Below are 27,799 nucleotides of genomic sequence, written 5' to 3' on the forward strand. Positions count from 1 at the left end.
TAGAACTTCCTGAATTTTCAAATTCTGATGGCTCATATGTTCCATCCATAACATCACTTGACTTCTTTGAGAAGACATTTGCATCAATAACCATTGAAGATTCTCCTGGAGTAATAATTGGTGCTGGGTCAAGTGCACAAATTCTGAAATTACTAGAAACTTCTGAAGCTTCTCCCCAATAATTATTTAAATGATTCAAATAATCTGTATAACTAACAATAAGAGTCCCACAAATTGGTGAAACAACCTCCTCAGCAGAAGATGTTAATTTTTCAACATCAGCAATAATTTCATTTCTAAGATAATTGTAAAGGTCTCTAGCAACATTGTATTTGTTCTGTGCTTCTCCAAGTCCACTTTGTTTTCCTGGTGGTTTCTTAGAAATGCTGAGGACTGAGTCATGATATCTATCCATATCAACTCTTCTATTGTGACAAATTTCAAATCTCTTTTCCATTACTTTGAATTGTTCCATATAAGTTTTTAATGGAACAATAATATCACTTTCAATTCTTGTTTCATATGTATTAACTCCTTCATCAATTTTTTGGAATGTTGAAATTATAGAATCAATATCAGACTTTGTTTCTGGACTAGTATTAACAACACAATCACCTAATGATGTTAAAACTTCAACTTGCATCAAATTAGTAGCATGTACTGTTGGTGCTAACTTCTTGATAACATCTAAAATATTCTTAAACTTTTTATAAGACTCACTAAGTTTATTCTTAGCATATTGAACATCACTATCCATAGTTTTTTGACCTGCACCAACATGGGTTTTAATTTGATAAAACTTTCTTCCAAATGCGTCTCCAATTCCGCTCATCCCTTAACTATTTTACTAGATCTAATTAATGTACTTTAATTTCTCTTTTTACTTATGTTTCAAATAATTGTTTCACTTTTGTAATTTGTTCGAATAAATTTTGTAATTTTTCATTTTATGTTATTGTTGATAAAAACAAAAAAATGATTATTTTATTTAATTATGTTATTACCACTATCTTTTGAAAATTTTTGGTTTGTGATGAAGGTTTTTTTGTTGAACAAAGTTGTTAACACGTAATTATTATATTATGTAAGAGTAATTAGATATTTTAAATACTTGGTTATTTGGAATAGAAAAAGCAGAGGTAGGTATAAAAAGAGAGAAAAATCAATATAAGTTTTTTCATTTACTTTTTATATGGAATTCTTTAGAATTAAGAAAGAATCTAAATCAAACAGAGATCTTTGGGTATTTATTCTTAGTTATACTAGCAGAATTTCTGACAAAATTCATAATGAGTATAAAACATTTGAACGTAGAATTAGAATATATAACTCGTTATGGACAAGATTTGTTCATTAGAGTAAATGACCAGAGAGACTTGTTTGTTTTTGATTTTATTTTATAAAGCTTAATAATGTTTTTTTTTGTATTACTAAAATTTAGACCAATGAGTTGGCATGAAGGACATATTTGGAAAGGTGCTATTGATACTGGTGGAGACTATCTCTGTTACCAATACATTGTTAAATATAGAGGTCAACTAGAAAGAATAGAAGAATGTGATTGGAGAAAAGTTTTTATGCCTAGTAATGCAAGATTCATTGAAAAGTGGGCATATCCTTTATGTAGTCAAGTTTATTACGATCCAATAAAAACTCTTGTTATTGAGTTTGACAATGAACCATTGAAGTCAGAAAAATCAGAAGAAAGTTGTGATAATGAAATATCTGCTGAGGTAGATGAAGCTATTATTATCTCTGCTGAAAATGAAAAAGAAGATATTATGGAAGAAATGAATGAAAATTTTGTTAAATCAAAAAAAATATGTGTCAATTCTATTCACAATAGAATGGGAAGCCCTGAATTAGAGTACCTTAACACCCAAAAACAACTGACAGAAGAAAATAAAGGTATAAAAGAAAGTAAAAAACAAGCTAAACAACAAGCCATTAAAGAAGCAGAAGAGAAGGCAAAGAAAGAAGCAGAAGAGAAAGCCAGAAAAGAAGCAGAAGAGAAGGCTAGAAAAGAAGCAGAAGAAAAAGCAAGACAAGAAGCAGAGGAGAAAGCTAGATTAGAAGCCGAAGAGAAAGCAAGACAAGAAGCAAAAGAGAAGGCAAAGAAAGAAGCAGAGGAAAAAGCTAGACAAGAAGCAGAAGAGAAGGCAAGACAAGAAGCCGAAGAGAAAGCTAGATTAGAAGCCGAAGAGAAAGCTAGACAAGAAGCAGAAGAAAAAGCAAGACAAGAAGCAGAAGAAAAAGCAAGACAAGAAGCAGAAGAAAAAGCAAGACAAGAAGCAGAAGAAAAAGCAAGACAAGAAGCAGAAGAAAAAGCAAGACAAGAAGCAGAAGAGAAGGCTAGACAAGAAGCAGAAGAGAAGGCTAGACAAGAAGCAGAAGAGAAAGCTAGACAAGAAGCAGAAGAGAAGGCTAGACAAGAAGCCGAAGAGAAAGCTAGATTAGAAGCCGAAGAGAAAGCAAGACAAGAAGCAGAGGAAAAAGCTAGAAAAGAAGCCGAAGAGAAAGCAAGACAAGAAGCCGAAGAGAAAGCAAGACAAGAAGCCGAAGAGAAAGCTAGAAAAGAAGCCGAAGAGAAAGCTAGAAAAGAAGCCGAAGAGAAAGCTAGAAAAGAAGCCGAAGAGAAAGCTAGAAAAGAAGCCGAAGAGAAAGCTAGACAGGAGGCAGAGGAAAAAGCCAGAAAAGAAGCCGAAGAGAAAGCAAGACAAGAAGCAAAAGAGAAGGCAAAGAAAGAAGCCGAAGAGAAGGCAAGACAAGAAGCAGAAGAGAAGGCTAGACAAGAGGCAGAAGAGAAAGCTAGAAAAGAAAAGTCTGAGCAAGCAAAGAAAGAAGCAAAAGAGAAGGCAAAGAAAGAAGCAAAGAAAGAAGCAAAGAAAGAAGCAAAGAAACAACAACTTAAACAAAGGGGAGATATAAAGAAAAAGGTGGAGGAGGTTAAAGAAAAAGATAGCAAAGAAGTCATTACCCCAAAGAATGATAGCCGTGTTGTTATAATTTTTTTGTCAGTTTTGGTTGTTATAGCTCTAATGTTTGTGATTATATCTATGTTACGAAATAAGCCAACAAGTAGTATTTGAGTGAACTTATTTACTTCAAACTTTTTAAAAACTAAGGTGTCGTATTTCAACATCAAAGCTTATAAAGATTTCAAATGAAGAGAAAAAAGGATTTGAGAAGACTTTAAATAATTTTTTATGATTAATTATTTATGAAAATGTTATATATCTCGGTTTATTAAAAGAAAAGATTTTTATTATGTTTTTTTATCTCTTTTTTATTTTTAAACTTTGGAGCCAAATAAGATATGTTATAAGCTACGTCACAAAAAGTATTAAGCAAATAAATAACCAAAGAAGAAGAATTTTACATCATCCAAGAAATATAAATGATAGAAGAATGAGTGAAAATAAGTATTATCTGTCTGGAAAGAGACACAACAACTATCACACTAATCATTACACCAGATGACATGCATTATTTCACTCACCACCCAACTATAGTCATCTTAATAAATACTTTAACAATAATTTTAATAGAAATAAATAGTCAATAATAAAAGTAATTTATTAAGTATTAATAGAACTAGCTTCTATTGTTAATGGCTCAGAGTAGATAACTAATCCTGTCAATAAGTCATCTTCAAACAACTCTATGGAGTATATTTGGTTGTGATAGAAGCAGTATTCCATAACATCCATCATGTTTTTATTACAATGTTTTTTACTTCTTTTTCGATGTCTATTTCAATTTTTAATTCTTTAATTAATTTAGTACTTTCTTTATTTATTAATCCATTTATTGAAATTAATACTGGAATTATTTTGACATCTTTTAGTTTCTCTATTTTCATTAGAATATTCTTTAATTCCTTATACTTATTTCTTTTCTTCCAATAGGCTCCATTAATATTGTGATCAGCCACAATAGTCATATCAAATATTAGACTAGTTTGATTCTTTTTATCTATTACATATATGTCTGGTATTTTGTGATATTGTCATTCACTTTTAGGCATTATTTGTTTGTTAAATATCATAGTAATGTCTTTATATTGAACACTGTTTCATATGGGGGTTTTTTATATTGAATATTTCCTGTATATTTTCTTATTAATCAATATGATAATGCCAATATGGTCATGTTTTTCTATTTGTGATTTATTATGATAAATACAAGATAGTAGAATGTGTTCTACTGTTGCTATCTTGTCTTTACATAGTGTGCAGTATTTTAATCTTTCATTTTTCATTATTTTTGTTTTTCTATACCCACAAAATATTGCTCAATCTTGCATTTTAGTTAATTGGAGAAATGCATTTTTTTTAATATTGATGAAGTTCCATGCTTTAATTGTAGTAATTTTATCTACTCATTTTGACTCGAACCATCTTCTAAAATATCCACTTGTTTGATGACACTTCCATTTTTTAATGTATTTATCATTAATTTCTTTATTTCTACTACTACTACTACTTCTTTTTCTTTTTTCTTTTCAATCCCTTCATTTATTATTTCTTCTATTTTTGTTTCATTGATTTTATGAATTATTGTTTTTAATTCTATTCCATATTCCCTTCTTACTATAACATCTATCTAATATGTTATTTCCTATTTCACTTTCTCTGGTACAATAGTACATTACTGTTCTAACTAATTCAATAACATATTCGTCCCTTATATTTATTAATCCTTCACCCATTTCTTCTATAATGACATATAACCTATCTTTGGAGTTTCCGGCACCAATGTATTTTGCCTTTCTTATTTATTTATTTTCTTATCTCCAAATCAATTTTATCTAGGTCAGTGACTTTCCAATTTACAACTGATGCTGTAATACATAAAAGAAATAAAAGAAAATTGGGATATTCTTAATTTCTGAGATTAAAAAGAATGAGAAATATAAACATTATATACTAAATAACAAGAAAAAAAGATAACAACTATAAATAACTTGAATAAAATAATTATACCGTATCACAATCAGCTGAATTAGTGGATTAGAATCTATTAAGCAGTTATTTATTAAAAATAAACAATTGGTAGAAACTTTTGAGAAAGGTTGTGTGAAATCGAAATATATACCATGTTATTCATAGAACAATAGAATGTATTATTATAAGTTAATAAATCTTAATAAAATAACTAACTGAAACTAAAGACTCACTAAGACAATATTTACAGTCTGCTTACAAATCATTTTTTTTTTACCTAATATAAAATTAGAAAAAGAACATCAACAAAATAATGAACATTACAAGAATATAAATTATTACTACTTTGTTTTCAGAAGTAAGAAATTACAAATAGGAAATAAAAACAGTAAGATTTCAATTAACCAAATTAAATTTGCTTTTTCATAAAAACTTAAAGGATTTAAGATGAAATATACATAAAACATAAATGAGTAGAAATTGTTATTAGTCTAATAAATAATAATAAACATATAATAAAGAACCATTATACATTTTATTACTTTTTATAATGTACCATCAATACTTTGAAGTAAATACATAATATACTTCAATGGATTTATTAAAAAACAAAAAAGTATCTTAATTTTCTATGAAACAAACTGAAGTTTATTGAAGTAAATCCTTTATTATAACATATAAAATAATATAATTTTTAAGAAGAAATAATGTACAATATTTATATTGTTTAAAATGTTTAATAGTTAGAAGAAGGTGTTATAAAGTTCAATAAGTTTTTAAAACATTTTTTCTATTATAAATAAGGTTTGCTGATGCCTCCACCATGAAGCTGTTAAAAAGATGTTTTAGAAATAAGTTTAAAAAAGAAGAAGAACTAAAAAAAATAATGTCAAGTTTTTTAAGAGAAGCAGTTTCTAAAGAAAAGAAAAGATATCAGAAATTTGGGTTTGATCTTGATTTGTCGTGTTTGTTATTTCTTTTTTTTTTTATTGAATTAATTATAACAATATAATTCATAAATCATAGATATTACTCCACGTATTATTACAATGGGATTTCCTAGTGAAAAATTTGAAGCTGCTTATAGAAATCCATTTCCAGATGTAATGAAGTTTGTTTATTAAAGTTTTGTTTTTAATCAATTAAAGAAAAGAATTTATGAATAGTTTTTTAGATACGTTTCATGGGGGTCATTATAAAGTTTATAATTTTTGTTCAGAAAAACCATATGATGGAGAACACAAAATTAAAGGTGAATGTTTGATGTTTAATAAGTTAATTAATTAAAAGTACTTATAAAATAGATTGTTATTTCCCATTCGATGATCATAACGCTCCTCAATTTGAAATTATATCACAATTATGTAAAGATGTTGATGAATTTCTTTCTCGTGACCCTCAAAATGTTATTGCTTTACATTGTAAAGCAGGAAAAGGAAGAACTGGATTAATGTGCGCATGTTTATTAGTATATTTTAGAGACTGTCTTCATTCATATGAAGCAGTTGATCTTTATGGAAATGCAAGAACATATGATAAAAAAGGAGTAACTATCCCATCACAACTTAAATATGTTGGGTATTGGGGATCAACTTTATTGGCAAAACTACCATATGGACAAAGAAAATTAAAATTAATTTCAATTACTATGAAACCTATTCCAAAGATTAATGAAGATTTAAGAATTAAAATCTTTTTATGGAAAACTATCCAATGTGATAAAGCTCTTGGAACAGTCAGAGGAGGAAAAGGAAGAGAAAATAAAAATAAAAGAGAAGCTGACATTGATTTGTTTGATAAAATTTATGAAGAAATTAAACAACATAAACCAGATGTGTCAATAAGAGAAACTATTTGTGCATGGGATTGGAAGATGAGAGAACAAGCTGGTTCAGATAAATATGGAGAAGAATCAATTACTTTTCCAATTGAAAATGTTAATTTAATGGGAGATGTAAAAGTAGAAGTTTATAGCCAAAAACTAGGACAATTATTTACTGTTTGGTTTAATACATGGTTTGTTAAAGGAACTACTTTAACATTAACAAAACTTGAATTAGATAAAGGGTGTCGTGATGAAAAATTCCTTGCACCAAACTTTACATTAACTATTCAATTTGAAGAATTAGAAACTATTATTAAAGAAGAAAATGTTCCAACATCTATTTCAGGTATTAACGAATTAGTTACTCCTGACATGGTTGACCTTTCTTCTATTCCACCTCGTTGTGAAAGTGTTATTGCTGATCTTCAAAGTCATCCAGGAGATATAGTATTTGGAGAAAGTTGGGGAGTAGTTGCTAATTCAGTATATGCACCATCAATGTATCCTAATTATCATCTTGCAGCTAATTTCAATTTATATGAGAAAGTATTGGATCATTTATTAACTCCTTTTCCTTCAATACCACTTAATCAAATTTCAAGTAAAAAATTTGATAAAACAACAAGAAGTCCATTAGAAGTTAGTAGATCTTTATTATATGCAATAATATCATTATACTTAAGATCAGGATTTTATGGTAGAGTTAATGACGTTGATATTGAATCAATTTATCTTGATAAAAAACAAAAATTTGCAATTTTTGAAGCACAATCTACTGAATTAGCTGTTATTAGTTTATTACATTTAAAAGATGAAGAAAAAGAACCATTTTGGTTAAATATTTATCACACTATGTTACTTCATGGATTAATTTATATGAAACATAGACCATACCCAGACCATCGTACATTAATGGAACAGTATAAAAAAATTGTTTATAAAATTGATGGATTAGATTTTACTTTACAAGAAGTTCTTTGTGGAATGTTAAGGGCACCATTTGGAAAAGATGATTCATTAGGATCAAATATTTCATACCCTTCAACAAGTCCTAAAGTAAAATTTGTTTGTAAAGAAAAAGATAATTTCATTTGTTTCTTAATAAGTTTTGGCATGACTTCATCACCTCCTATTTGGTTATATGAAACTAATGAATTTACTGAACAAAAAAGAAAAGCAATTAATCAATTTATTGGAACTCAATGCGCTGCTTTAGGTAATTCAAAAACAATATTTGTTCCACAAACTATGAAAATGTTTGTTAAAGACTTCAAAAATGAAAAGAACTTTTTTAAAGAATTATTAAAGATTTATAATATCACTGAAAGTGGTTGGAATTTAAAATGGCAAAATGTTGAACGTGAATGTGGTATTTGGTTAGATCATTTAAATAGTGAAGGTATTACAGTTACTCACAGAGATGTACCATATCTTGCACAATATTCTATGTTTCATCTTGCTTCTCCAAAAGTTTTGGTACCTACTAATTAATTGTTAAACAAAACACAAATTTACTTTATTTTTTTTTTCAAAAAAAATAAGTGAATAACTAATTTTCATTTCAGTAGATGTTGAAAATAAAACTTGCAAAAGAATTAGATCAAATAAGGAAAATGAAATTAAAACAAAGCACTATACAATTTACTACTCAAAGAAACAAAGAAGAAAATCAAACAAATATAACAGTAAATAGTCATGAAGAAAATCAACTGAATTTAATAAATAAAACACAAAAACCACAAATATATTTTAGTTCTGTTAATGATGATAAAATTATTTTACAATGTGAAGCTGGAGAAAAAATAAGTATTAGTGTAGGAGAAACAAATCAAAGAAATATGTCATTAAAAAGAGGTTTTTATAAAATATCATATGGAACTGAACAAGAAATGTTAGTACTTGAACCAAACTTTAGACATGGACCTGCAATAGATATTCAATTAAAACCAATTAGAATTCAAAATCAGATATATCTTCTTATAACGTTTAATAATTATTGTTCAGAGACAAATGATACTATTGTTATTTTTAATCAAAAGAAAGAAGTAACTGCAATACACAGAATCTCTCAAGAACGTGTTAAACAATTTGTTATGAATATTAATCAATGTAAATTTAATATAGAATATGAAGTAAGACTTATTCAAGGAGGTAAAGAAGGATGGCTTACAAGATTTGTTGATTACAATTCATTAGTTTATTCTTATTCAAAAACTTTATCTATTGATGAAAAAACATTTAATGAAATGGAGATTGAAAAATTTAATTAAATACTTCTTTCAAGTTTTTAAGTTTAATAGAATTAATAAAATTATAGTCTTGAAGAATAGAAAGCTCATAAGTTGTATGTACTTTTTTATACATCATTTTCCTATTATTTGTTAATATTTATAATTAATTTAAATGAATATAATAAAAATTTAGTTCAAACATTAAATAATAATCTAATAAAAGTATTGGATTTGTATTAAATACTTCATTAACTTTATTTAAATAATTTTCTTTAAGAGATGAATTTATTTGAAGAAATTTTAAATTTAAAGGAGAAGAAGAAATAATTAAGTTGTAATAATGATAAGGGATATGATAACTTTCTTGATTTAATGAAACTTTATAATTAATTAAATCTGTAATAAGTCTATTTCTAAAAGAACCTTTTGTAACTATACAATAATTGTCTTTAGAAATAATTTTTGGTTTTTTATATTGACTAATATGAGTAGATTTAAAACATTGATTCTTTGAATATTGTTTAAGATAAAATTGATTAATATTTTTATTAATAAATTTTATTAGTTGAGTTTGATATTGATAAGGACATATTATCCCAATACAACAATTCTTTGAATTATAATACTTATTATACATAGTTTGTAATTCTAAAAATTGTATTTGTTTTTGAGAATATTCACTACCAATAATTTCATGTCCAAATGGTGTATTATTTCCAAATAATAATTCATGTTTTTTTTGAAATAATAATTGAGTTTTATCCATTTTAACATATTGCCTTTCAGAATTAATTATATTGTTTTCTTTTATTATTTGTTTGTTATTAAATGTTGGTTGAAATAATAATGACATCATTGTAGTTATATCTCTTTTCCAATATAATGGACTTGTAATACACTGAAACTTAGTAATTTCTCTAGAAGTTATAGCAGAAATATTTAATAATTGTTTATTATTCATTTTTCTTAATTCTTCACTATTAAATTGATTATTTCCACGAAGAATAATATGTTCAAGAAAATGAGCAGCTCCATAGATATTGTCATGAACACTACCAACTCCAAACGCAGTTGATATAATAATATTATTATTGTTATTTGGTGTATTAATCAAAAACCCATTAAATCCTTTATTAAATTGAATATATTGAAGAGAATGGAAAGGAAGCATAACAAATGAATAAATAAATCCAACTATTAAATTTGATTAGCATAAAATTTATTTTTTTAATAAATATACTATTACTTATAGAAAATTAAACCAATAAAAATCTAACTTATGAAAATAAAGAAACAAACTCAAATCCATTGCAATTATTTAGTTTGTTTTCCCTTATATTGCTTAGCTGGGTTCTTCTTAGCACAAACTTTACCGAAATGTTTGAGTGCTTCTCTGACATTTCTCTTTCCTCTAATGAGGACAGTCTTTCTTCCAGTTGGTGCTTTAAGTGCAAGTTCATCAAATCTTAAACATTTTCCACCAGCTTTAGTGATGGCTGCTTCTGCTGTTTTGGTGAATTTAAGAGCACAAACATTCATTTTTGGAACTGGATATCTACTGTCGTAAGTAACTGTATTGACACAAACTGCAGTTTCTTCTGGGTGTTTCTTCATAAGGCATGCTAATTTACTAGTTGAAACAATTGGTCTATTAACACGACTTAAGCAAAGTCTGTGTAAGATTGTTTTAGCAAATTTAGATTGTGTTCTTCTGGCAAGGAAACCATAAAGGCGAACAAGAAGTTTCATATAAGCGTTGTTTCCACGTGCGGTCTTTGATACGTGTTTACGAACATGATGTCTGTCTAAATCAATGGCCATCGCTTTGTTCTGCACATTTCATAGTTCTTCAGGGTTTTTTTACACTTGACTAGTATTTTTATAGTTAGATAATTAATAAAAAATAATTTTATAATTCAGTAATTTTGAGATAAAGAATGGTTCAATCAAATAATTTAAGTATAATTCTTTAATAGTATTAATTTTATTAAAAGAATATAAAAAGTAAAAACAATATGATTTAATATCTGACAAGATTTGACAACTCTACTTGAATCCTTTCTGCCCATTTATTAAATCTTATTTCTTCTTCTTTTAATATGGATAAAAGATCTTCTGGGTTTATTTCAATAGTTTCATATCTAATATTAGCCATTTTTAATGCCGTAATTATTCCATTAATTATTAATTTTTTTTCATTTATGGTAAGTTCTATTTCTTTTGGGAAGTCATCTTCTTTTTTGTGAACCTTATTTTCTGTATTACAAGAAGAAATGTCACAAGAACTCCTAGAAGAAATAGACTTTTTTTGATTCCTTTTAATGAAACTTTCTAATATTTGAAGTTTTGTTTTTTTTTCTAATAAGATTTCTTGAAGTCTTATTCTTAATGAATCTCTTGGTGAAGTAGATTTAGTTTGAATTGAATCATAAAGAACATTTAATGAACTTTCAATTTCATTAATTTGTCTTTCTAATGAACTTTTTAAAGAATGGAATAAAAAGTCTTGAATAGCATCATACCTAATAATATTTTCATCAACTAATAACTTTTCATTTGTGAAAGAATGATTAGTATCAATCATAGAATCATATAAAAAAGGAACTGGTTCATTAGGTGAAAGATTAGAAGAACAACAGATTATTTTGTTTTTTAAATCATTATTTTCTTGCTTTAAAAGCTCTATTTGAAGTCTAAGATTTTCTACATTCTCAGTTGATCGTAGTGTTGTTAATTCTTGAATTAAAGTATCTCGTTCTTTTATTAATTGTTCATTTAAAGTTTCTAATTTACAAATTCTATTTATTAATGAATCAGTATCCATTGTTAATGAATTAAAATTTAAGATTCTGAGTTAAAGATTATTATAATACTTTAATTAATAGTTCTTTTTTTTATGTTTTTTGAATTAGTTCAGACTTTTTCTTTAAATATATATTCTTAAATTTCCTTTTCAAAAAAGTATGATATAAAATAAAAAGTAATAAGACTATTCTTATGAAATGTTTATATTGTTATTTGTTAAAACGAAACATGTTTCTTCTTTAAAACTAAATCATTTTTAAGTTGTTCTAATACATATTACCTAAATAAAATTTTTTCTTATTCACTTTCATTTAAACTATTTTTATCTTTTTTACTTATTCAAGTAAAAAATGTTAGCAAATGGCAAAAAAATTTAATTATTACGTAAATTTTTTAATGATTGGAATAATGACGACAACAACGATAACGGCAATAATGATAGCAGCAATAACACCTATAATAATCCATAATTTCCATTTTCTCCAACACATTGCCTTTTTCATTTGATGAGATTGTTTTTTGAATGTATTTGCCTTTTCAACCATAGCATCAGTTTTTTCTTCCAAGTCTTCTGCTTGTTCAAGATTGCGTGTCATTTTATCAATGTTCTATCATATTTAATCTATCACTTTATTCTTTTATTCTTTAAAAAAAAAGAAACAAACATCAGCCATAATATCTTGGGTTTCTTTGACATCTCTATAGATATCTCGAATCTTTTCATTCTCAGGTTCTTGTTCAATCAATGCTTTCTTTTGTTCTTTTTTTTGTTTAACAACCTCAGACGCTCTTGGTTTTTTAGCATTTGAAAACTTTGGCTTTCCACTAGCAATGAGTCAAGTGTAAGAGAAGAATAAATTGGTCAATAGAAAATAAAAATACTAAGTAACTAAACGAACCTCATCTTCCTTAATTTGTTTGTAGTTCATTTTTTTTTTAATTCTTCCAACTTCAACAAACTAAGACATTTCCATCAGTTTCTTCTTTTTTTCTGGTTTTCTTGTATTTTTCTGTAATACATAACAAAAATAAATTTTTGATTGATAAAAATCTAACATTTTATAAATATCATTTTTATTACAAAAAATTAATTTATGTTATTATGGAAAATACTTTCATCTTCATCTGTAAATGTATTGTAACCCTATGCAGCATCCTCAACGCTTTAATAAATACGAACAAACAAGTCCATATTATGAGAAGTATTACAAACTTCAAGGAATCATTAATCCAGAAGAAGAAGAACAATTTATGAAAGTAATAAAAACTCCTCTTCCTACTTCTTTCCGTTTAACTAAATCAAGTGAAACATTCCCCAAAGTACATGAAGTTGTTAATAAAATTATTTCTGAAATACCAGAAGAATATAGACCACATACTTTTGAGTGGTGTCCAAATACTTATCAATTAGAAGTTGAAAGAAAACAAATTAGAAAATGCGAACAATACAATACTCTTCATAAATTTATGATTCTTATGAATGAATCAGGAGAAATTAGTAGACAAGAAGTTGTTAGTATGTTACCTGCTATATTACTTGATGTTCATGAAGGAAGTTCAGTACTTGATATATGTGCTGCTCCAGGTTCTAAAACTTCACAATTAGTTGAAATGGTTGGTCCAACAGGATGTGTTGTCGCCAATGATGTAGATAAACAAAGAAGTTATTTATTAACACATCAAACTAAAAGACTATCAGCACCACATATTGTTATTACAAATTATCGTGCTCAAGAATTATCATTTAATGGATTTCAATTTGATAGAATGTTATGTGATGTTCCTTGTACTGGAGATGGTACTATAAGAAAAAATGTTGATGCACGAACAAAATGGCATGTTATGAATGCTTACACTCTCCATAGAGAACAATTAGATATTATGAAACATGTTCTTTGTCATGTAAAGGTTGGAGGAAAATTTGTTTATTCAACATGTAGTCTTAATCCAATAGAGGATGAGGCAGTGGTAGCAGAACTTTTAAGAACATTTGGTGATTCTATTGAACTTATTGATGCTCGTCCACTCCTTCCAACACTTAAATTTAGTGAAGGAGTATCAGAATGGAAGGTATTTGACAAACATTTTACTGTAATGAAAGATAAAAATGATAATATTCCTATTACTGCTTTCCCTCCAAAACCAGAAGAAGCAGCTAAATTCCATTTAGAATATACATTACGTATTCTTCCTCACCAACAAAACACTGGAGGATTCTTTACTGCTGTTTTCATTAAAAAAGGAGAAACCCCAGCACCTCCTCCTAAACAAAAAAAAGAAAAAAAGTATGTTGGAGACAATGGTGAAGAAGTTATTGAAAAACAGCCAACTAAAAGAAGAAGAGGAATGGCTCCATTAGATGAACAAGAGTTAAAGCCTCTTCTTTCTACACCAGAAGGAGAAAAGTTATTTGAATCTATCAAGAATTTTTATAACCTTTCTGATTCTTTCCCTAAAGATCAATTATATGTTGTTGGAGAAGATTGTCTTACAATTCATTATTTATCTAAAACAAGTACTCTTTTAGCTCATGACATTAAAGTTATTAGTGGAGGTGTTAAAATGTTTAAAAGACATAAAAGTGAATTAGTTGGAGCATATAGAATAGTTAGTGAAGGTGTTGTTACATTAGGAGAATATATCGGGCAAGATCGTTGCATTGAAGTTAGTCATGAAATGTTTATGAAACTTCTTAGGGAGGATGTACTTTTAAGTGAATTTAAAAAAGAGTTTAAAGGGAATGGATGTTATTTAGTGAAAGTAGTTGATGGTATTTTGCAAGGTAATTATTATTGTGGATGGGTTGGTCGAGTTTATCTTTCTATGTTAATTAATAAGCAAGACTTAGATGCCTTAAGATTTTTATTTAACATAATTGCACCTGAGAAAAAATTACATCGAGAAATAGATGATTGTTTAGATGATGATCAAAAATTGAAAAAAGAAGAAAATAAAGAAAATTGATTGATTTTTAATTTCTTTTCTTAGTCAAAGTAAAGTAAATTTAGACAAATCTTTTTTTCCTTAATTGAATTTGTAATGTTATTAATTTACTTAGATTTAATCTCAAATTCATTAACTTTTCCTTCTAATCTGCATTACTAAATTTAGATACGAATTAGACTTATTGAAACGAATTAAAGGAAATAATAAAACTGAAAGATTTACATCTTACAATTACTATTTTTATGTTAATCATTTTCTTATTTACATTATTTACTCTGATTATTGCTACTCCTATATCATGTAATTCTTACCAATCTCAAACAGAATCACAAACAGATATTGAATTAACTATGAGTTTTGGGTGTTATTTTATTGTAACTAGTCAAACTACATTCAAATCTATTAGTGGAGAAGGAACAGTTGTTATCAATGGGGCTGTGGAAGTTACTGTAAATGATTTTAAAGGAGGAATTATTCAATTAAATCATGAAAATGCAAAAGTTAATATTCTTAAAACTACTGATTTATCTACAAGTAATAATTCTAAGTATCAAAAGAAAATAGTTGGAAAGGGAACTACTGTTATTAAACCACAAAATAATGGTGTTACCATTAATTTGGATATGATAGGAAGTACTTCTTTAGCTGTAGAATCTGTACAACAGTATTTTAAATTAGTTGTTGGTACACTTTACTTAAACAAAGATATTGATGTTGGAAAGTATTGTGAACTTTCTGTTTCACAATTAACATCTACTGTTACTAATGAAAAACGTTCTATAAAAACCTCAGGAAAAAGAATGGTTATAACAGAGATTGATGCTGATCTTTATCGATTAGTAGAACCTACACAAGTTATTATCTCAGCTGTACCAATAACTGAAACATATTCCAATGTTGTTAAATGTACTTTAGATGGAACATTTGTAACAGGAACTGATCTTGTTTGTCCATGTCAAAGTCTTACTGGATATGAATGTGAACTTGAATTTACAGGATCAACAAATCCAATAACATTCCCAAAAGAGAATATTGCTTTACATAAATTGACACTTCCAAGAGGAGCTACTATTTCTGGAACAGGTAGTTTAAGTGTTATGAATCTTGAGATTAAAGGAGACGTTACCATTAATGGATTTTCAAGTGTTGATATTAACTCTCAAACAGGAGAGTCTAAGATAACAATTTCTACTAATGGAAAATTAAAAGGAACAAAGTCTAAGACTGTTACATTTAGTCCAAGTTCTTCTTCAGTAAAGTTAGAATATTATGGTACAAGTGTTGAAACATTAACAGTTGATAAAGAAGGAACATTTATTAACAGTGGAAATAATATTAATACTGTTACATTAAGTAATAGTGGTAAATATACAGTGCCAGAAGGAATTACTGTTAATAGTGGAACTATTAATGTCTGTCCAACATGTGTTGTTAATATTAATGGAGAATATACAGAAAGTCTTAAAATTCAATCTACTGGTACAAAAGATAACACAAATAATGATTATAACGTTATTTTTGGAATGTTTAAAGATTTTGTAGAAAAAGTAGTAACAAGTACAGGAACAAACAAAATTACATTCCATCCAAGTGGAAAGAAGGTTATTTTTAAAGAAATGGATTATTCAAGTACAAATGAATTAATTGATGGATGTGATTATACTAACACTTTCTACAAGACAAATACTAAGAATAAATGTGCATCAATGAAGGTAGAGGGAATTGAACCAATTGAAGTTTCATTAACAACAAGTGATGTAAATGGAGCAGATAAGTTTATAATTGAAAAAGGACTTAGTGTTAATACAAGTAAAGTTATCTTTAAGACATGTGGTACAATTAAAACACTTAAATTTTTATTGTCTGATGTCACACTCACTAAGCCAAATGGACAATCAAGTTGTGAACTTACAGTAACAGAAGGACTTAAATCAGAAACTAAAGAAACAGAAAGTCTTAGTCCAGAACTTAAAGTAACACTTGATAATATTCAACTTAAAAACACAGATATTAATGTACCAAAATTGGTTTTAAAATCAGCAATAATAACTGCCAATAAAGATATAAAAATTCCAACACTTTCTATGGATGGAAAATCAAAGATCAATCTTGGACAATATGGGTTAAATGTTGAAGAAGTATCATTTGATTTCTCTGATATAACAGAATCCAATAAACAAGATTCACTGATTAATTCAAATAAAGATAAAGGATTTGTAGTTGAGAAGATAATGACAGTTTCATCAACACCAAAACCAGAAGTAAAAAATATTTACATTACAAAACAAGATAATACAATAACATATTCAGGAGATGTACCAAACAAATTTTATTTAGCTTGTTATGGCAGAGCACTCATTTATAATATAGACACCAAATATAAATGTGATGAAGTATTTAAAACACCAAAGAAATGTACATTCAAAACAGGAGAAACAGATATTGATTTCAATTCAGAAAGTTCATATAATGAAGCATTATGTCCATGTCATTACTCAGATCCTAAAGGAGAACAAGATTTAATTGGTTCATGCCAAATAACATATGAAGAAAATAAAGAAAGAAAAGATAAAGTAACTATTAGATCAAACAGTGATATTAATGTTAATGCAATTAGTGTTAATAGTATTAATGAAGTAACAATAAGTGCATCAGATAAGAAAATTATTTCAAAAGTGTTTGTATTAGGAAAAAGATTAATTCTTGAAGGGTCAAGCATCAAATTATCTGAAATACATGGAATAACGGATTCTAGTTCTACTTCAGTGCCAGAACTTGAATTAAAAGGAAAAAGTGCAATTGAAACAATTACAGGAAACATGAATATTATAACTAGTAAAGAAGCAGTAATTGAGAAGGGACATACAACAGAGAATTATTACACAGGACTTGATGTTAAAGGAACATTGAACATTAGAACAGGAAGTACGTTTGAAGCAACAAACATCAAAGTATATAAGACTAATACAATAAGTAGTAAAGTGACTGTAAGTAGTACATCAACACTTAATCTTAAGAGGATTGAAGTTGTAATGGATGTAGTTAATGAAGAACCAATATTTACAGGGGATGTACCATCAAGAATAACTGGTGTTAGTAGTAGCAATATGACAATAAGTGGAGCATCATCAAGTATTTGTCAAGCAATAGGAAGTTTCAGTAGTTCTGATAATTCAAGAAACACTTTCATAAAAAGTGGAATGTCTGATCTTGGATGTTCATCTAAATTATGGATTGTTTGTTCAAAGAAAACATTATCTTATAAATGTCCCGGTAACACGCAATGCACATTCAAAGCATCAACAACAACATTAAATGCCTCTGATAAGGCTAGTTATATTGATCAAGAAAACTGTCCATGTTCTGAAGCAGGATCAGAAATATTTACCACAGGGTGTGAAACAAATATTCCATCAAATGTTTCAGGAATAATTAAGGATATGAAAGGGTCTATTGAGACATTGACTGTAGATACCGATAGAGTAGAAGTTGAAACATCAAATGTGTTGAGTATTTCAACAATGAGAATAAGAGGAGTTAATCAATTTAAAGGAAGTCAAGCTATTAAAGTAGATATTGTTGATATTTTCACGTCACTTCCTACAAGAGTAACGTTTGATAATCCAGTCAGTATTTCAGCAACTCAATTGAGTGGGTCAAGTGTCTTTTTCTTCTTTAAGAATGAAGCTAGTATTATACTTGGAACATCAAAAGGACAAACAATAAAATCAGGAGCATCAGTTTCATTGAGTAGTACTCTTAGTAATGATCAAAAAATAGAAGTAATAACAACTGAAGAAATGAAAGAAGCAGACTTATTCATAAGTAGTAACAAACAAGTTAAATTAGGAGGAAGTCTTTATTCAAAGACATTAACAATTACAAATACTAAAGAAACAACAGATGAAGAAGCTATGTTTATGATACCAACAGGAAAAGAATTTAATGCAAATAATTTGAAAGTAGTTTCTAGTTATATAAAGAGTTACAAAATAGTTGAAACATCAGATATTAATTATGTGAATATTGGAGAATATTCAGATGGTGTTTATATTGATAAATATAAGAGTTATGCAACATATGGAACAAAAGGAAAAAGAAGTTCAGACATTATATGTTCAATGAAAAAAGAAGGAATACAATCAGGAGTTATTGCATTTGATGATAAGAATACAAACACAAGTTGGGATAGAGCAGGATGTTCATGTGATGGAGAGTCATGTCAAGTTAATATGATAAGTGATATTGATTATCGTATGACGGGAATTAACTATGAATTTGTTAAGAATCTTTTCATAAAGAATGGTAATGATTTAAAAACATATACTAGTGTATTAGAAGGAGATAAGATTCAAGGAGAAATTATTGAAATTGATACAGGAAATGTAGAGTTTAGAGTAGGAAAAATTCAAATGAATAAATTAACTATTCAGAAAGAATCTAACATTTCATTTATTGGAATAAAAAATACTAGTACAATTGAAAATATTGTTTTAATTAAACCAGGAACTACATCTATTTTAGTTAAAGATGGAGTTAATCCATTAACATTAAAAATCAATAATGACAATAATACACTTAATTCTATTACATTACAGAATAGTAGTAGAGTAATTATATCAAACACACAAACTACAATTAATTTAGGAGAAGTTAATATTGAGAATAGTCAGTTATATCTTGATAGTGGAAACTATGAATTTAATGAAAAAACAATCAATTTCCTTGTTAACTCAAATGACTTTATGATGGTTATGGGACCAAGTACTCAAATCAATAGTAACAGTCGAGAAATAAAAACAATGAATTTCAATATTAAAATTGAAAAAGAATTAGAAGGACCAATATACTTATTAAGAACATCTTACCAAAACTTTATTAGTAGGTTTGGAGTTAAATTCACAATCACATCCAATAATCATCTTAAAGGAAAACCAACGAATTCAATAGACTCAAAATATGAACTAACACAAGTTTGTCGTATTTATGTTGCATTAGTACCAAAAGGATACACAATAACTGAATGTCCAAAAGATCCATGTGGAACAAATGAAGCAGGTATTTCTTCACAAATAACTAATGGAGAAGTACCAGCATGGGCTATTGCAGTTATAGTAATTGTTGGAGTTATTATTGTTATTGCTTTAATACTCTTAGTTGCTTTCATTCTTTATGCTAAGTTAGTCTTATTAAAGAATAGAAAGAATAATAAAGTTTTTGATGATACTGAGAATATCTTCTGTGCCTCTGAAGTTAATGAGTCTGATGATATTGCAAAGAAAGAAGAAGGTTTGGACAATGATGGAGAAATTTCAGTATCAAGTGAAAGTGCATCAGGGTCTGCAAGTAGCTCTTATTCATCCAATGGAAGTGGTTCATCCAATGGAAGTGACGTTGGTTCAGGTTCTGCAAGCGAGTAAATAAAATTATTCTTCTAAATTTCATTAATTTTTAAAAAAAAATTTAATTAACTGAATAAAGTGAAAAATAATCCATATAAGGAGGTTCTATACATATCTTAGTCACTGGATTAAAATTAAATTCAATAATACCACTAAAATAAATTTTTAGAAGGTTATAGTCTATATATTCATCAGTAATTTGAAGATAAGAGTTTGGTTCGTTTTGAAAAACAGTTGATAACCCACATTCATAAGGGACTGGTGAAATAATCTTAAAGAGAGATTTAGTAGTATTATTGAAGAAGATACCAAAAATATTTCCACACCTCATTTGAACAATCATTAAAGTGGAATTATTTCTATAAACTTGTTTCAATAGAGCCAAATTTATTTGTTTTCTTTCAGTACTAAAAGTAATACAACAAGTCAATCCATTTGATTCTATATATTTAAGAAGAGACTTAAATTGTAAATTAACATATTGAGGTATATAACACGGTATCTGTTCTTGGGTAAATTCATTTTGTTGTTGTATAGGTTGTGAAATATCATTTTGTTGTGTTGTTTCTTTATAAGGCTCAACTGGCATCGTATCACAAGTATTATATACAGAGAAACCATTGGTATTATAGTTATTTCTCACTAAATCATCACTTTGAGCCAAATAAATCTCTTGACATATTTGGTTATAAATCTTTTTGTTATTCTCTATCTCATCGTCTATATACTTAAATACACTCATGTCATAATTATTAAAATTACTAAGGCTTGGTTCTTGTGCAAGGATGTTTTTCAATCTTTTGTTTTCTTCAAGTTCATGTAAATAAAGTGTTTTTTTCTCAGCGATAGACTGTTCAATATCCTGTATTGACTTCAGTAATGAAAGGAATTGTTGCCTCGAATCAGTTGACATTGACTCAAGGATTATGAGTTATGGAGATAAAAGTCATAAAGTAGTTTTTTCTTTTAAAGTTGTAACGAAATATATTTAAGATTTATTGACAAGTAATAATGTTAAAATATTAGCTACTTTTTTATTAATAAATAATTTAATTTCACATCTTTAATTAATGGGGTTGGCTAGGAAAAATTAATGTTTCATTAAAATAAATAATTGACATTATTTAATCACCAACAAAAATAAAAAAAATCAGTCATAAGCATTTAGTTAAGTGTTAATAGAATTGCTTCTTTTCTTCTTTGTTCATTTGAGACTAACCTTATTCACAGTCTTCTTCTGTAACTTTATACAACATATTTGGTTATGATAAAACTAATGTTCAATAACATTTATCGTGTTTTCAATAACAATATGTTAAATTCTTTTATAATGTTAATTTTCATTTTTAATTCTTTATTTTATATAGTACTTTGTGTATTTATTATTCCATTGTTTCAATTTATTAATCCATTTATTCTTATATCTTTTATTTCTCCATTTTCATTATTCTATTCTTTATTTACAACCAATGTTTCTTTTCTTCAATACTCTTAATTGTTATTGTAATATGAAATTATTACTCATATCATTTATTAAATTAGTTTTATTCTTACTTAATATTTATATTTTATCATTGTCCTTTCTTTTATTAATTTTATATTGTGACATTTTAATATATTTAATATATTCATTTTCATTATTGACATTGGTGTTTGTCATTTTTATTATATTTTCAATTTGTTCATTTCTTAATTTTTTATATAATTTCTTATTTAACCAATTAATTTCAAAACAATACATCACTTCAATTAAAATTTTATTTCTTTATTTTGTTGTATTTCTTGTATTTTTATTTTGTTGTTTATTATTCTTACACTTTTAATTTCTTCTTCAATTATTTTAATGTCTTTTCTTCATTGTATTTTGTTTTCCTTTAATTTCTTCTTTAGTTTTTTCATTTATCTTTTTCTTTTGATTGAATATACTTCTTGAAGAATATCATACTATCTTTGTCTTTTATCTTCTTACTTCTTATGTATTTCTTCATATTTTCCTTTATTCCATTCACTTGTTATTCTTTTTATTATTTCTTGTATCTTATTTATTGTTAGCCATTTATATTTGTTATTTGTATAATCTTTATTATTATTGTATTTATCTTGTTTTTTGTTTGTTTTTCGTTGTCTTTGTGTCTTTCGTCTTCCAATCCATTTTCCTTGGTAATTGTTTACCATTATTATTATTATAATTGTTATGCCATTTATTGCTATTGACATTTCTTTTTTTATTGTATGACATTGGATTTTTATGTCTTGTTTGATTTTCTTTACAATACTCTAAGGATTTACACAATAACCATTACAATAAAATTTGTTGTATTTCTTGAGTAGGTAAAACCAACTATTTTAGTTATTGACAAATGATAAGATATACTGATATACTCAAAGTAATTTTTTATTAAACTAATTCACATAAGTTAATTTATAGTAAATAAATAAGTTAATTTCAAGTGAGTATAAAATAAGAGAAGATAGTTTTAATAATCAGTAACAACTTGAAAAACTTAATACTTTATTATTTATGAGAAGAAGTGAACCATCAAAAAATTTAGTTCATCAAAGAGAAATTGAAATATACCAACATTGTCTGTTTAAATATGATTGTGAAGAAGAAACTGTTGAACAACAAGAAAGTACTTCTATATTAACTGATATTGACCAAACAGGAGTAGAGGATGCTCTTGTTTTATTAAATGAAACAATGGAAATATTTGAATCTTTACATGAACAATTTTATAATGATTCATATTCATTAACAACACCACCTGTAGTGTTATTGAGTCAATTATTATCATACCAAGTACCATCATTAATTGATGAGTTAGTTTGTAGTATTTTATTTATCAAAACAATTAAAACATAACAAATTTAAATAAGACAGAATGAACTTAAAAAGACTAAATTAAATGAATGTATTATAATCGACAATGGTGTATATATAATTGGATATGTTGATAAAGAAGAATATATTGGATATTTATTAATGAATTATAAAGGGGATATTATTAAAAAGTTAATAGAATATATCAAAAGTTCTTCTGGAAATGCAATGATATCTTCTTCATATTTTAATGAAAATGAAATATTAATATTAATAAGACAAGGACTGATAACTGAACAAAGAAAAGAAAGTGTTATTGAACATAAATTATTATATCCTAATCAATTTGTTTTTGCTGAAAATTTAAATAAATGGAGAAAAAAGATTATTACTACAGTTGCTTCATCACCATTTCATATTATTCAAAAAAAGGTTTGTGTTATAATATAATAAATTTAATTATATATTTATATTAAGACATAGAAATTAGAAGAACGTTATGATATGATGTGTTTTAGTTTAGAATATCTTTTAACTGACCTTCTTGCTAATTCTTCAGTTAGATTGTTTGGAGTTATTGTCTTCTTTTATTAAATAAATAAAACCAAAAGAATTAATAGAAATAGAGTTATTAAAGATACCGTAGAGTATATTGAACTATTGAAATAGCAAATAAACTATAATAGTTAACTTTCAATTGATACTTGGTTAATTTTAAAAAAACTATAGAATATTCTTTCTTTTTAAGAAATTATTTTTTGAGAATATAATTAAAACTAAAAAATTTCAATGTACTCAAGATTTTTTCAACAACTTGATTCACTTGTTCAACATGAATTAGAAATTGATTATAGATCGATGGTATTTGTTTTTACCTTTGACCCCATAACTCATCAAGCTCAATTTTTATCTTCATCAAAATTTACTATTTTATTAAATAGAGAATTATTAAATAATTTAGTAAGTATGGCAACGGCTCAAACTGATGAACCATCAAATCATACAGACGCTATAGCATGTTATAAAAAAGGCACTTTCTCTCTTGAAACATATAACAATACTTTTACTGAAAGAAAAATGGAAATGGAACAACCCCATTATGCTCAAGTTCATTACCAACTACCTACTCAACGTCCTTTACCTCCAACACCTACTCAACGTCCTTTACCTCCAACACCTACTCCTCAACAACTTCATCAAATAATTCAAGAACAAATGGAAGAAAAAATGCAAATGAGTACTTACTCTTCTGAAAATACTTCTCCAAGGGTTGCTGTGTGTCATGAAGTATCTCCTACTTTAGGTAATGTTGAAGAACTTTCTAAAGAAAGAATCCAATCTCTTCCAACTCCAATAAAAACAGGTCAACGCCTTTGTGAATCAAAAAGAAAAAGAAGTTCTACTCCAATAAGAGTATGTTCATATCAATCTGTTAAATCAACAATTGATGACTCAACTAAATTAAAAATTATTTCTGCAATATCTCCTGAAACTATGCATAAATAAGGTTGTATTTTTTAATTCTTTTAATCATTTAAAATTCTTTTGTTTAGTTTCTTTAAAAAAAAATTGTAATATCTCTAAAATGTTAATAATTAAGTAATTCGTTTAATACTCATAATGAATCTTTAAGAAAATAGGTGATGAGATTGCTGGAGAATTGATTATTAACTCTTCTCCTTCCTTAACTCCAAGCTGACATAACTCTAATACTAAATTTTTCTCTGTTTGTTCTTTTAATGGTCCTCGTGAAACAAAAATAATTTGTCCACTTTCTAATCCTATGCTTGGGTTAGAAACTTGTAACTCAGGGTCATCACTAATTTCGTCAACAAGTTGTTGTAATGTAAACGTTGTTGGAATGCTTTTGTTCATTGTTTGCATATCACAAACTAAACACCCTTTCTTTTTTTCTAAAGATTCAACAGAAGTATTAATTCCATCTTTGCCATAATAAACTAAATAATTATCAAGATTATTTGCACATCCAGTAGCATATTTAAATGCTTCATTTGCTGTTTGTGCAGCAATAAGTGAATTTGTAGAAGCAATGGCTGGCATAATATTTTTAATAACTCCTAATGTTAAACGATAAGTAACTCCAGAAATATTCTTTTCTTCTGCACGTTGTAAGGCATGTTCATAAACCCATTGTACATGAGCTGGATTATCTGCATCAACTTTAGTTCCATGTGGAAATTCTGTGTTTATTGTTGGATTTTCCCATGCTATTTGAGAAGCCCAAACAATACAATGTTCTGGAAGTCTTGGTTGTGAAGCAATAGTACACATAGGGAATGTTTTCTGTGGTGGGAAGAGAGATATAATACAATCTAAACATGGACCAACTTTAGGAACAATAACCATAACATGTCCTTGGAATCCTTCTGTTCCACCATCAATCAATGGAATAATAGTATTTGGATCAATTTCTCCATTCCTAGTTTCTACTAATGAACATAATGTAGAACTTGTCCATCTTCGTGCTCCTAAATTATCTAATCCACTAATCACTAATTTGAAGGACTTGTAAAATGATAATGGTTGGTCTTCTAATCTCCCAACAACATGAGTAATCTTACAGCCAGGTACTTTTTTCATTACAAACTCAGCTGCAACCTCAGATTTTGGTCTTCCAACATCTTTTTTTCTAAATAAGAATTGTCTATTTAAATTAGAATATTCAATTGTATCCATGTCTATAATTGTAAGGTTTTGAAATCCAACCATTGCCAATGCTTTTAAAACTTCACATCCTAGTCCACCAGCACCAACAACAAGTATTTTAAAGTCATGATAATCAATGTTTCCTTCTTCTTCTGCAGTTCCTCCTGTTCTTTTTAAAAAGCTTTCAATTTGATGATATGATCTTGTCATTTGTTTTTCTGTCTTAAAATACAAAAATTTTTAAGTTCTTTTTAAGTTTTCATTCAGTGAGATTTATCTAAAACCTCAATATACTGAAAGAATGTGATATAAAACAAAATATAATAAAGATGTTGATAATTTTTTCAAAGTTGATAAAAATAGAGAAATCTTTGAAAAAAGTAAAACCAAAAATGAAGTTTTCAGAAAAGGTATTTAAATAATAAGAAATATTAATCGAAACGAAAAGAATTTCTTTATGAAAGGTAATGAAAACTAAACAAAAATTAGAAAAGAAGATACAATTTTAAGTTAGTTCTAATGGATGAGATGGAGATCTTTTTAATTTAAAAGATGAAGAAAACGTTTAGGGTATTTAAATAGAACTATTATTTATAATAAGTATATAGAACACAATGCAAGAAATCATTGATCAATTTGCTATTGATAAAGAAAAGTTAGAAATTATTGTTCAAAGAATGAGTGAGGAATTGACTAATGGACTTCAAGACAAACCAAGTACTCTTAAAATGCTTCCATCATATGCTCCTATTCCTACTGGAAAAGAAGTTGGTACTTTTATGGGTATTGATGTTGGTGGAACTAATCTTAGAGTCTTATTATTAGAAATCCCTGAACCTGGTGTTCGTGGAGAACTTAAATCAGTTGAATGTATTATGCCAAAAACATCAACAACCGTTGATCAATTCTTTGGGTTTATTGCTCAAAAGATTAAAGAATTTGTTGAAAATAACAATTTAAAAGAAAAAGAAATTAAAGCTGGATTAACATTTTCTTTTGCTGTTGAACAAATTGCTATAGACAAAGGAATTCAACAATCATGGTCAAAAGGATGGGATGTTAAGGAGTCTATTGGAAAAGACATTGTTGAAATTTTCCATAACCAACTTGCAAAAATTAATGTTAACAATATTAGAATAGTTGCATTTATCAATGATACAGTAGGAACATTTGCCAATCTTGCATATGATGATGCATCATGTGGTATGGGACTTATTTTTGGTACAGGAACTAATGGATGTTATATTGAGAAAACATCAAATTTTGCTGCTTCTAAATTGAAATCAGTTTGTAAAGAAGATTATATGATTGTTAACACCGAATGGGGAGCATTAGATATTCCAGAACTTGGATATAACAAATTTGATAAGATGATTGATGATGTTAGTATTAACAAAGGAGAACATTACTTTGAAAAGATGATTTCAGGTATTTACATGGGATGGTTAGCAAGATTAGCTATTAGAGAATTAATTGAGAAAAAAGTTATTTTTGAACGATATGCTGATGCTGAAGTTTTCTCTGGTTCACCAGATGATACTGACTGTGATCATTCAAAGAAATATACTTCAAGAAATACCGGTATTGTTGAAGACACTACTCCTGAATTAATTCTTGTTGATGAGATGCTTAAATCACTTGGAGTTAATGACTCTACTTTAGAAGAAAGAAAGATGCTTAAGGCTATAACTGAGGCAGTTGTTAAAAGAGCTGCTTATCTTGCAGCTGCAGCAACTGTATGTTTATATCGTAAGATGGTTCCATATATGAAAGAAAGAACAACTGCTGGAGTTGATGGTTCAGTTTTTGAGAAGTCTGTTCCATTTAAGAGATTCTATCTTGAAGCACTTGACCTTTTACAACCTGTTGAAAAAGTTACTTGTCAGTTATCTAAAGATGGATCTGGACTTGGTGCTGTCATTGTTGCTGCTGCTGTTGCATGCAAACAATAAATTTAAACAAACACATTTAAAAGTATTGTTAAATTTTTTTTTTCAATGGGGATAAAAAGAGTTATTATGTTGTTTTTGATAAATAATATTTTTATTGTTCTTTTTAATGAGGGGGGTTATTTAGATATAGAATGAATTAAGAAATTCTTTTCATAAGGTTTTTGCTTTAAATGGAAGTTATTCAAAGAAAATTTAATTGAATTT

The 27,799-nt window shown here is 27.3% G+C and overlaps 13 protein-coding genes across 13 annotated transcripts, besides 5 other annotated features; 7 read left to right on the forward strand and 6 right to left on the reverse strand.

Annotated features, from left to right (window-relative positions):
• Positions 1-1,445: 1,445 nt before the first annotated feature.
• Positions 1,446-3,089, forward strand: EHI_098440 (uncharacterized protein; the record flags this gene model as incomplete). Its single annotated transcript, XM_650928.2, has 1 exon — positions 1,446-3,089. The coding sequence occupies one exon, from the start codon at positions 1,446-1,448 to the stop codon at positions 3,087-3,089; it is 1,644 nt and encodes a 547-aa protein (XP_656020.2).
• A 223-nt stretch (positions 3,090-3,312) lies between these two features.
• Positions 3,313-3,472: a repeat region.
• A 94-nt stretch (positions 3,473-3,566) lies between these two features.
• Positions 3,567-4,851: a repeat region.
• Positions 4,621-4,851: a repeat region.
• A 918-nt stretch (positions 4,852-5,769) lies between these two features.
• On the forward strand, positions 5,770-9,041 carry EHI_098450 (phosphatidylinositol-3,4,5-trisphosphate 3-phosphatase, putative; the record flags this gene model as incomplete). The annotated part of the gene is made up of 6 exons (XM_650929.2): positions 5,770-5,911; positions 5,973-6,057; positions 6,113-6,204; positions 6,251-6,398; positions 6,426-8,247; positions 8,340-9,041. The coding sequence occupies 6 exons, from the start codon at positions 5,770-5,772 to the stop codon at positions 9,039-9,041; spliced, it is 2,991 nt and encodes a 996-aa protein (XP_656021.2).
• A 124-nt stretch (positions 9,042-9,165) lies between these two features.
• EHI_098460 (uncharacterized protein) lies at positions 9,166-10,173 on the reverse strand (the record flags this gene model as incomplete). Its single annotated transcript, XM_650931.1, has 1 exon — positions 9,166-10,173. One exon carries the CDS (start codon positions 10,171-10,173, stop codon positions 9,166-9,168), a length of 1,008 nt encoding a protein of 335 aa, XP_656023.1.
• A 143-nt stretch (positions 10,174-10,316) lies between these two features.
• On the reverse strand, positions 10,317-10,823 carry EHI_098470 (60S ribosomal protein L18, putative; the record flags this gene model as incomplete). The annotated part of the gene is made up of 1 exon (XM_649827.2): positions 10,317-10,823. The coding sequence occupies one exon, from the start codon at positions 10,821-10,823 to the stop codon at positions 10,317-10,319; it is 507 nt and encodes a 168-aa protein (XP_654919.1).
• Positions 10,824-11,022: 199 nt separating this feature from the next.
• EHI_098480 (uncharacterized protein) lies at positions 11,023-11,826 on the reverse strand (the record flags this gene model as incomplete). Its single annotated transcript, XM_650933.1, has 1 exon — positions 11,023-11,826. One exon carries the CDS (start codon positions 11,824-11,826, stop codon positions 11,023-11,025), a length of 804 nt encoding a protein of 267 aa, XP_656025.1.
• Positions 11,827-12,187: 361 nt separating this feature from the next.
• Positions 12,188-12,736, reverse strand: EHI_098490 (vesicle-associated membrane protein, putative; the record flags this gene model as incomplete). Its single annotated transcript, XM_001913496.1, has 3 exons — positions 12,188-12,415; positions 12,473-12,632; positions 12,690-12,736. The coding sequence occupies 3 exons, from the start codon at positions 12,734-12,736 to the stop codon at positions 12,188-12,190; spliced, it is 435 nt and encodes a 144-aa protein (XP_001913531.1).
• Positions 12,737-12,953: 217 nt separating this feature from the next.
• Positions 12,954-14,771, forward strand: EHI_098500 (tRNA (cytosine-5-)-methyltransferase, putative; the record flags this gene model as incomplete). Its single annotated transcript, XM_650934.1, has 1 exon — positions 12,954-14,771. The coding sequence occupies one exon, from the start codon at positions 12,954-12,956 to the stop codon at positions 14,769-14,771; it is 1,818 nt and encodes a 605-aa protein (XP_656026.1).
• A 224-nt stretch (positions 14,772-14,995) lies between these two features.
• EHI_098510 (uncharacterized protein) lies at positions 14,996-20,173 on the forward strand (the record flags this gene model as incomplete). The annotated part of the gene is made up of 1 exon (XM_650935.1): positions 14,996-20,173. The coding sequence occupies one exon, from the start codon at positions 14,996-14,998 to the stop codon at positions 20,171-20,173; it is 5,178 nt and encodes a 1,725-aa protein (XP_656027.1).
• Positions 20,174-20,216: 43 nt separating this feature from the next.
• On the reverse strand, positions 20,217-21,068 carry EHI_098520 (uncharacterized protein; the record flags this gene model as incomplete). Its single annotated transcript, XM_650869.1, has 1 exon — positions 20,217-21,068. The coding sequence occupies one exon, from the start codon at positions 21,066-21,068 to the stop codon at positions 20,217-20,219; it is 852 nt and encodes a 283-aa protein (XP_655961.1).
• A 656-nt stretch (positions 21,069-21,724) lies between these two features.
• Positions 21,725-22,007: a repeat region.
• Positions 21,911-22,481: a repeat region.
• A 195-nt stretch (positions 22,482-22,676) lies between these two features.
• EHI_098530 (uncharacterized protein) lies at positions 22,677-23,570 on the forward strand (the record flags this gene model as incomplete). The annotated part of the gene is made up of 3 exons (XM_650870.2): positions 22,677-22,979; positions 23,037-23,408; positions 23,460-23,570. 3 exons carry the CDS (start codon positions 22,677-22,679, stop codon positions 23,568-23,570), a joined length of 786 nt encoding a protein of 261 aa, XP_655962.2.
• A 195-nt stretch (positions 23,571-23,765) lies between these two features.
• EHI_098540 (uncharacterized protein) lies at positions 23,766-24,482 on the forward strand (the record flags this gene model as incomplete). The annotated part of the gene is made up of 1 exon (XM_650871.1): positions 23,766-24,482. One exon carries the CDS (start codon positions 23,766-23,768, stop codon positions 24,480-24,482), a length of 717 nt encoding a protein of 238 aa, XP_655963.1.
• A 102-nt stretch (positions 24,483-24,584) lies between these two features.
• On the reverse strand, positions 24,585-25,853 carry EHI_098550 (ubiquitin-activating enzyme, putative; the record flags this gene model as incomplete). The annotated part of the gene is made up of 1 exon (XM_650872.1): positions 24,585-25,853. The coding sequence occupies one exon, from the start codon at positions 25,851-25,853 to the stop codon at positions 24,585-24,587; it is 1,269 nt and encodes a 422-aa protein (XP_655964.1).
• A 404-nt stretch (positions 25,854-26,257) lies between these two features.
• On the forward strand, positions 26,258-27,595 carry EHI_098560 (hexokinase; the record flags this gene model as incomplete). Its single annotated transcript, XM_650873.1, has 1 exon — positions 26,258-27,595. One exon carries the CDS (start codon positions 26,258-26,260, stop codon positions 27,593-27,595), a length of 1,338 nt encoding a protein of 445 aa, XP_655965.1.
• Positions 27,596-27,799: the final 204 nt, after the last annotated feature.

This window comes from Entamoeba histolytica, genomic scaffold (genome assembly GCF_000208925.1).
Source record: "Entamoeba histolytica HM-1:IMSS scf_1104750517789 genomic scaffold, whole genome shotgun sequence".
NCBI lineage: Eukaryota > Evosea > Mastigamoebida > Endamoebidae > Entamoeba > Entamoeba histolytica.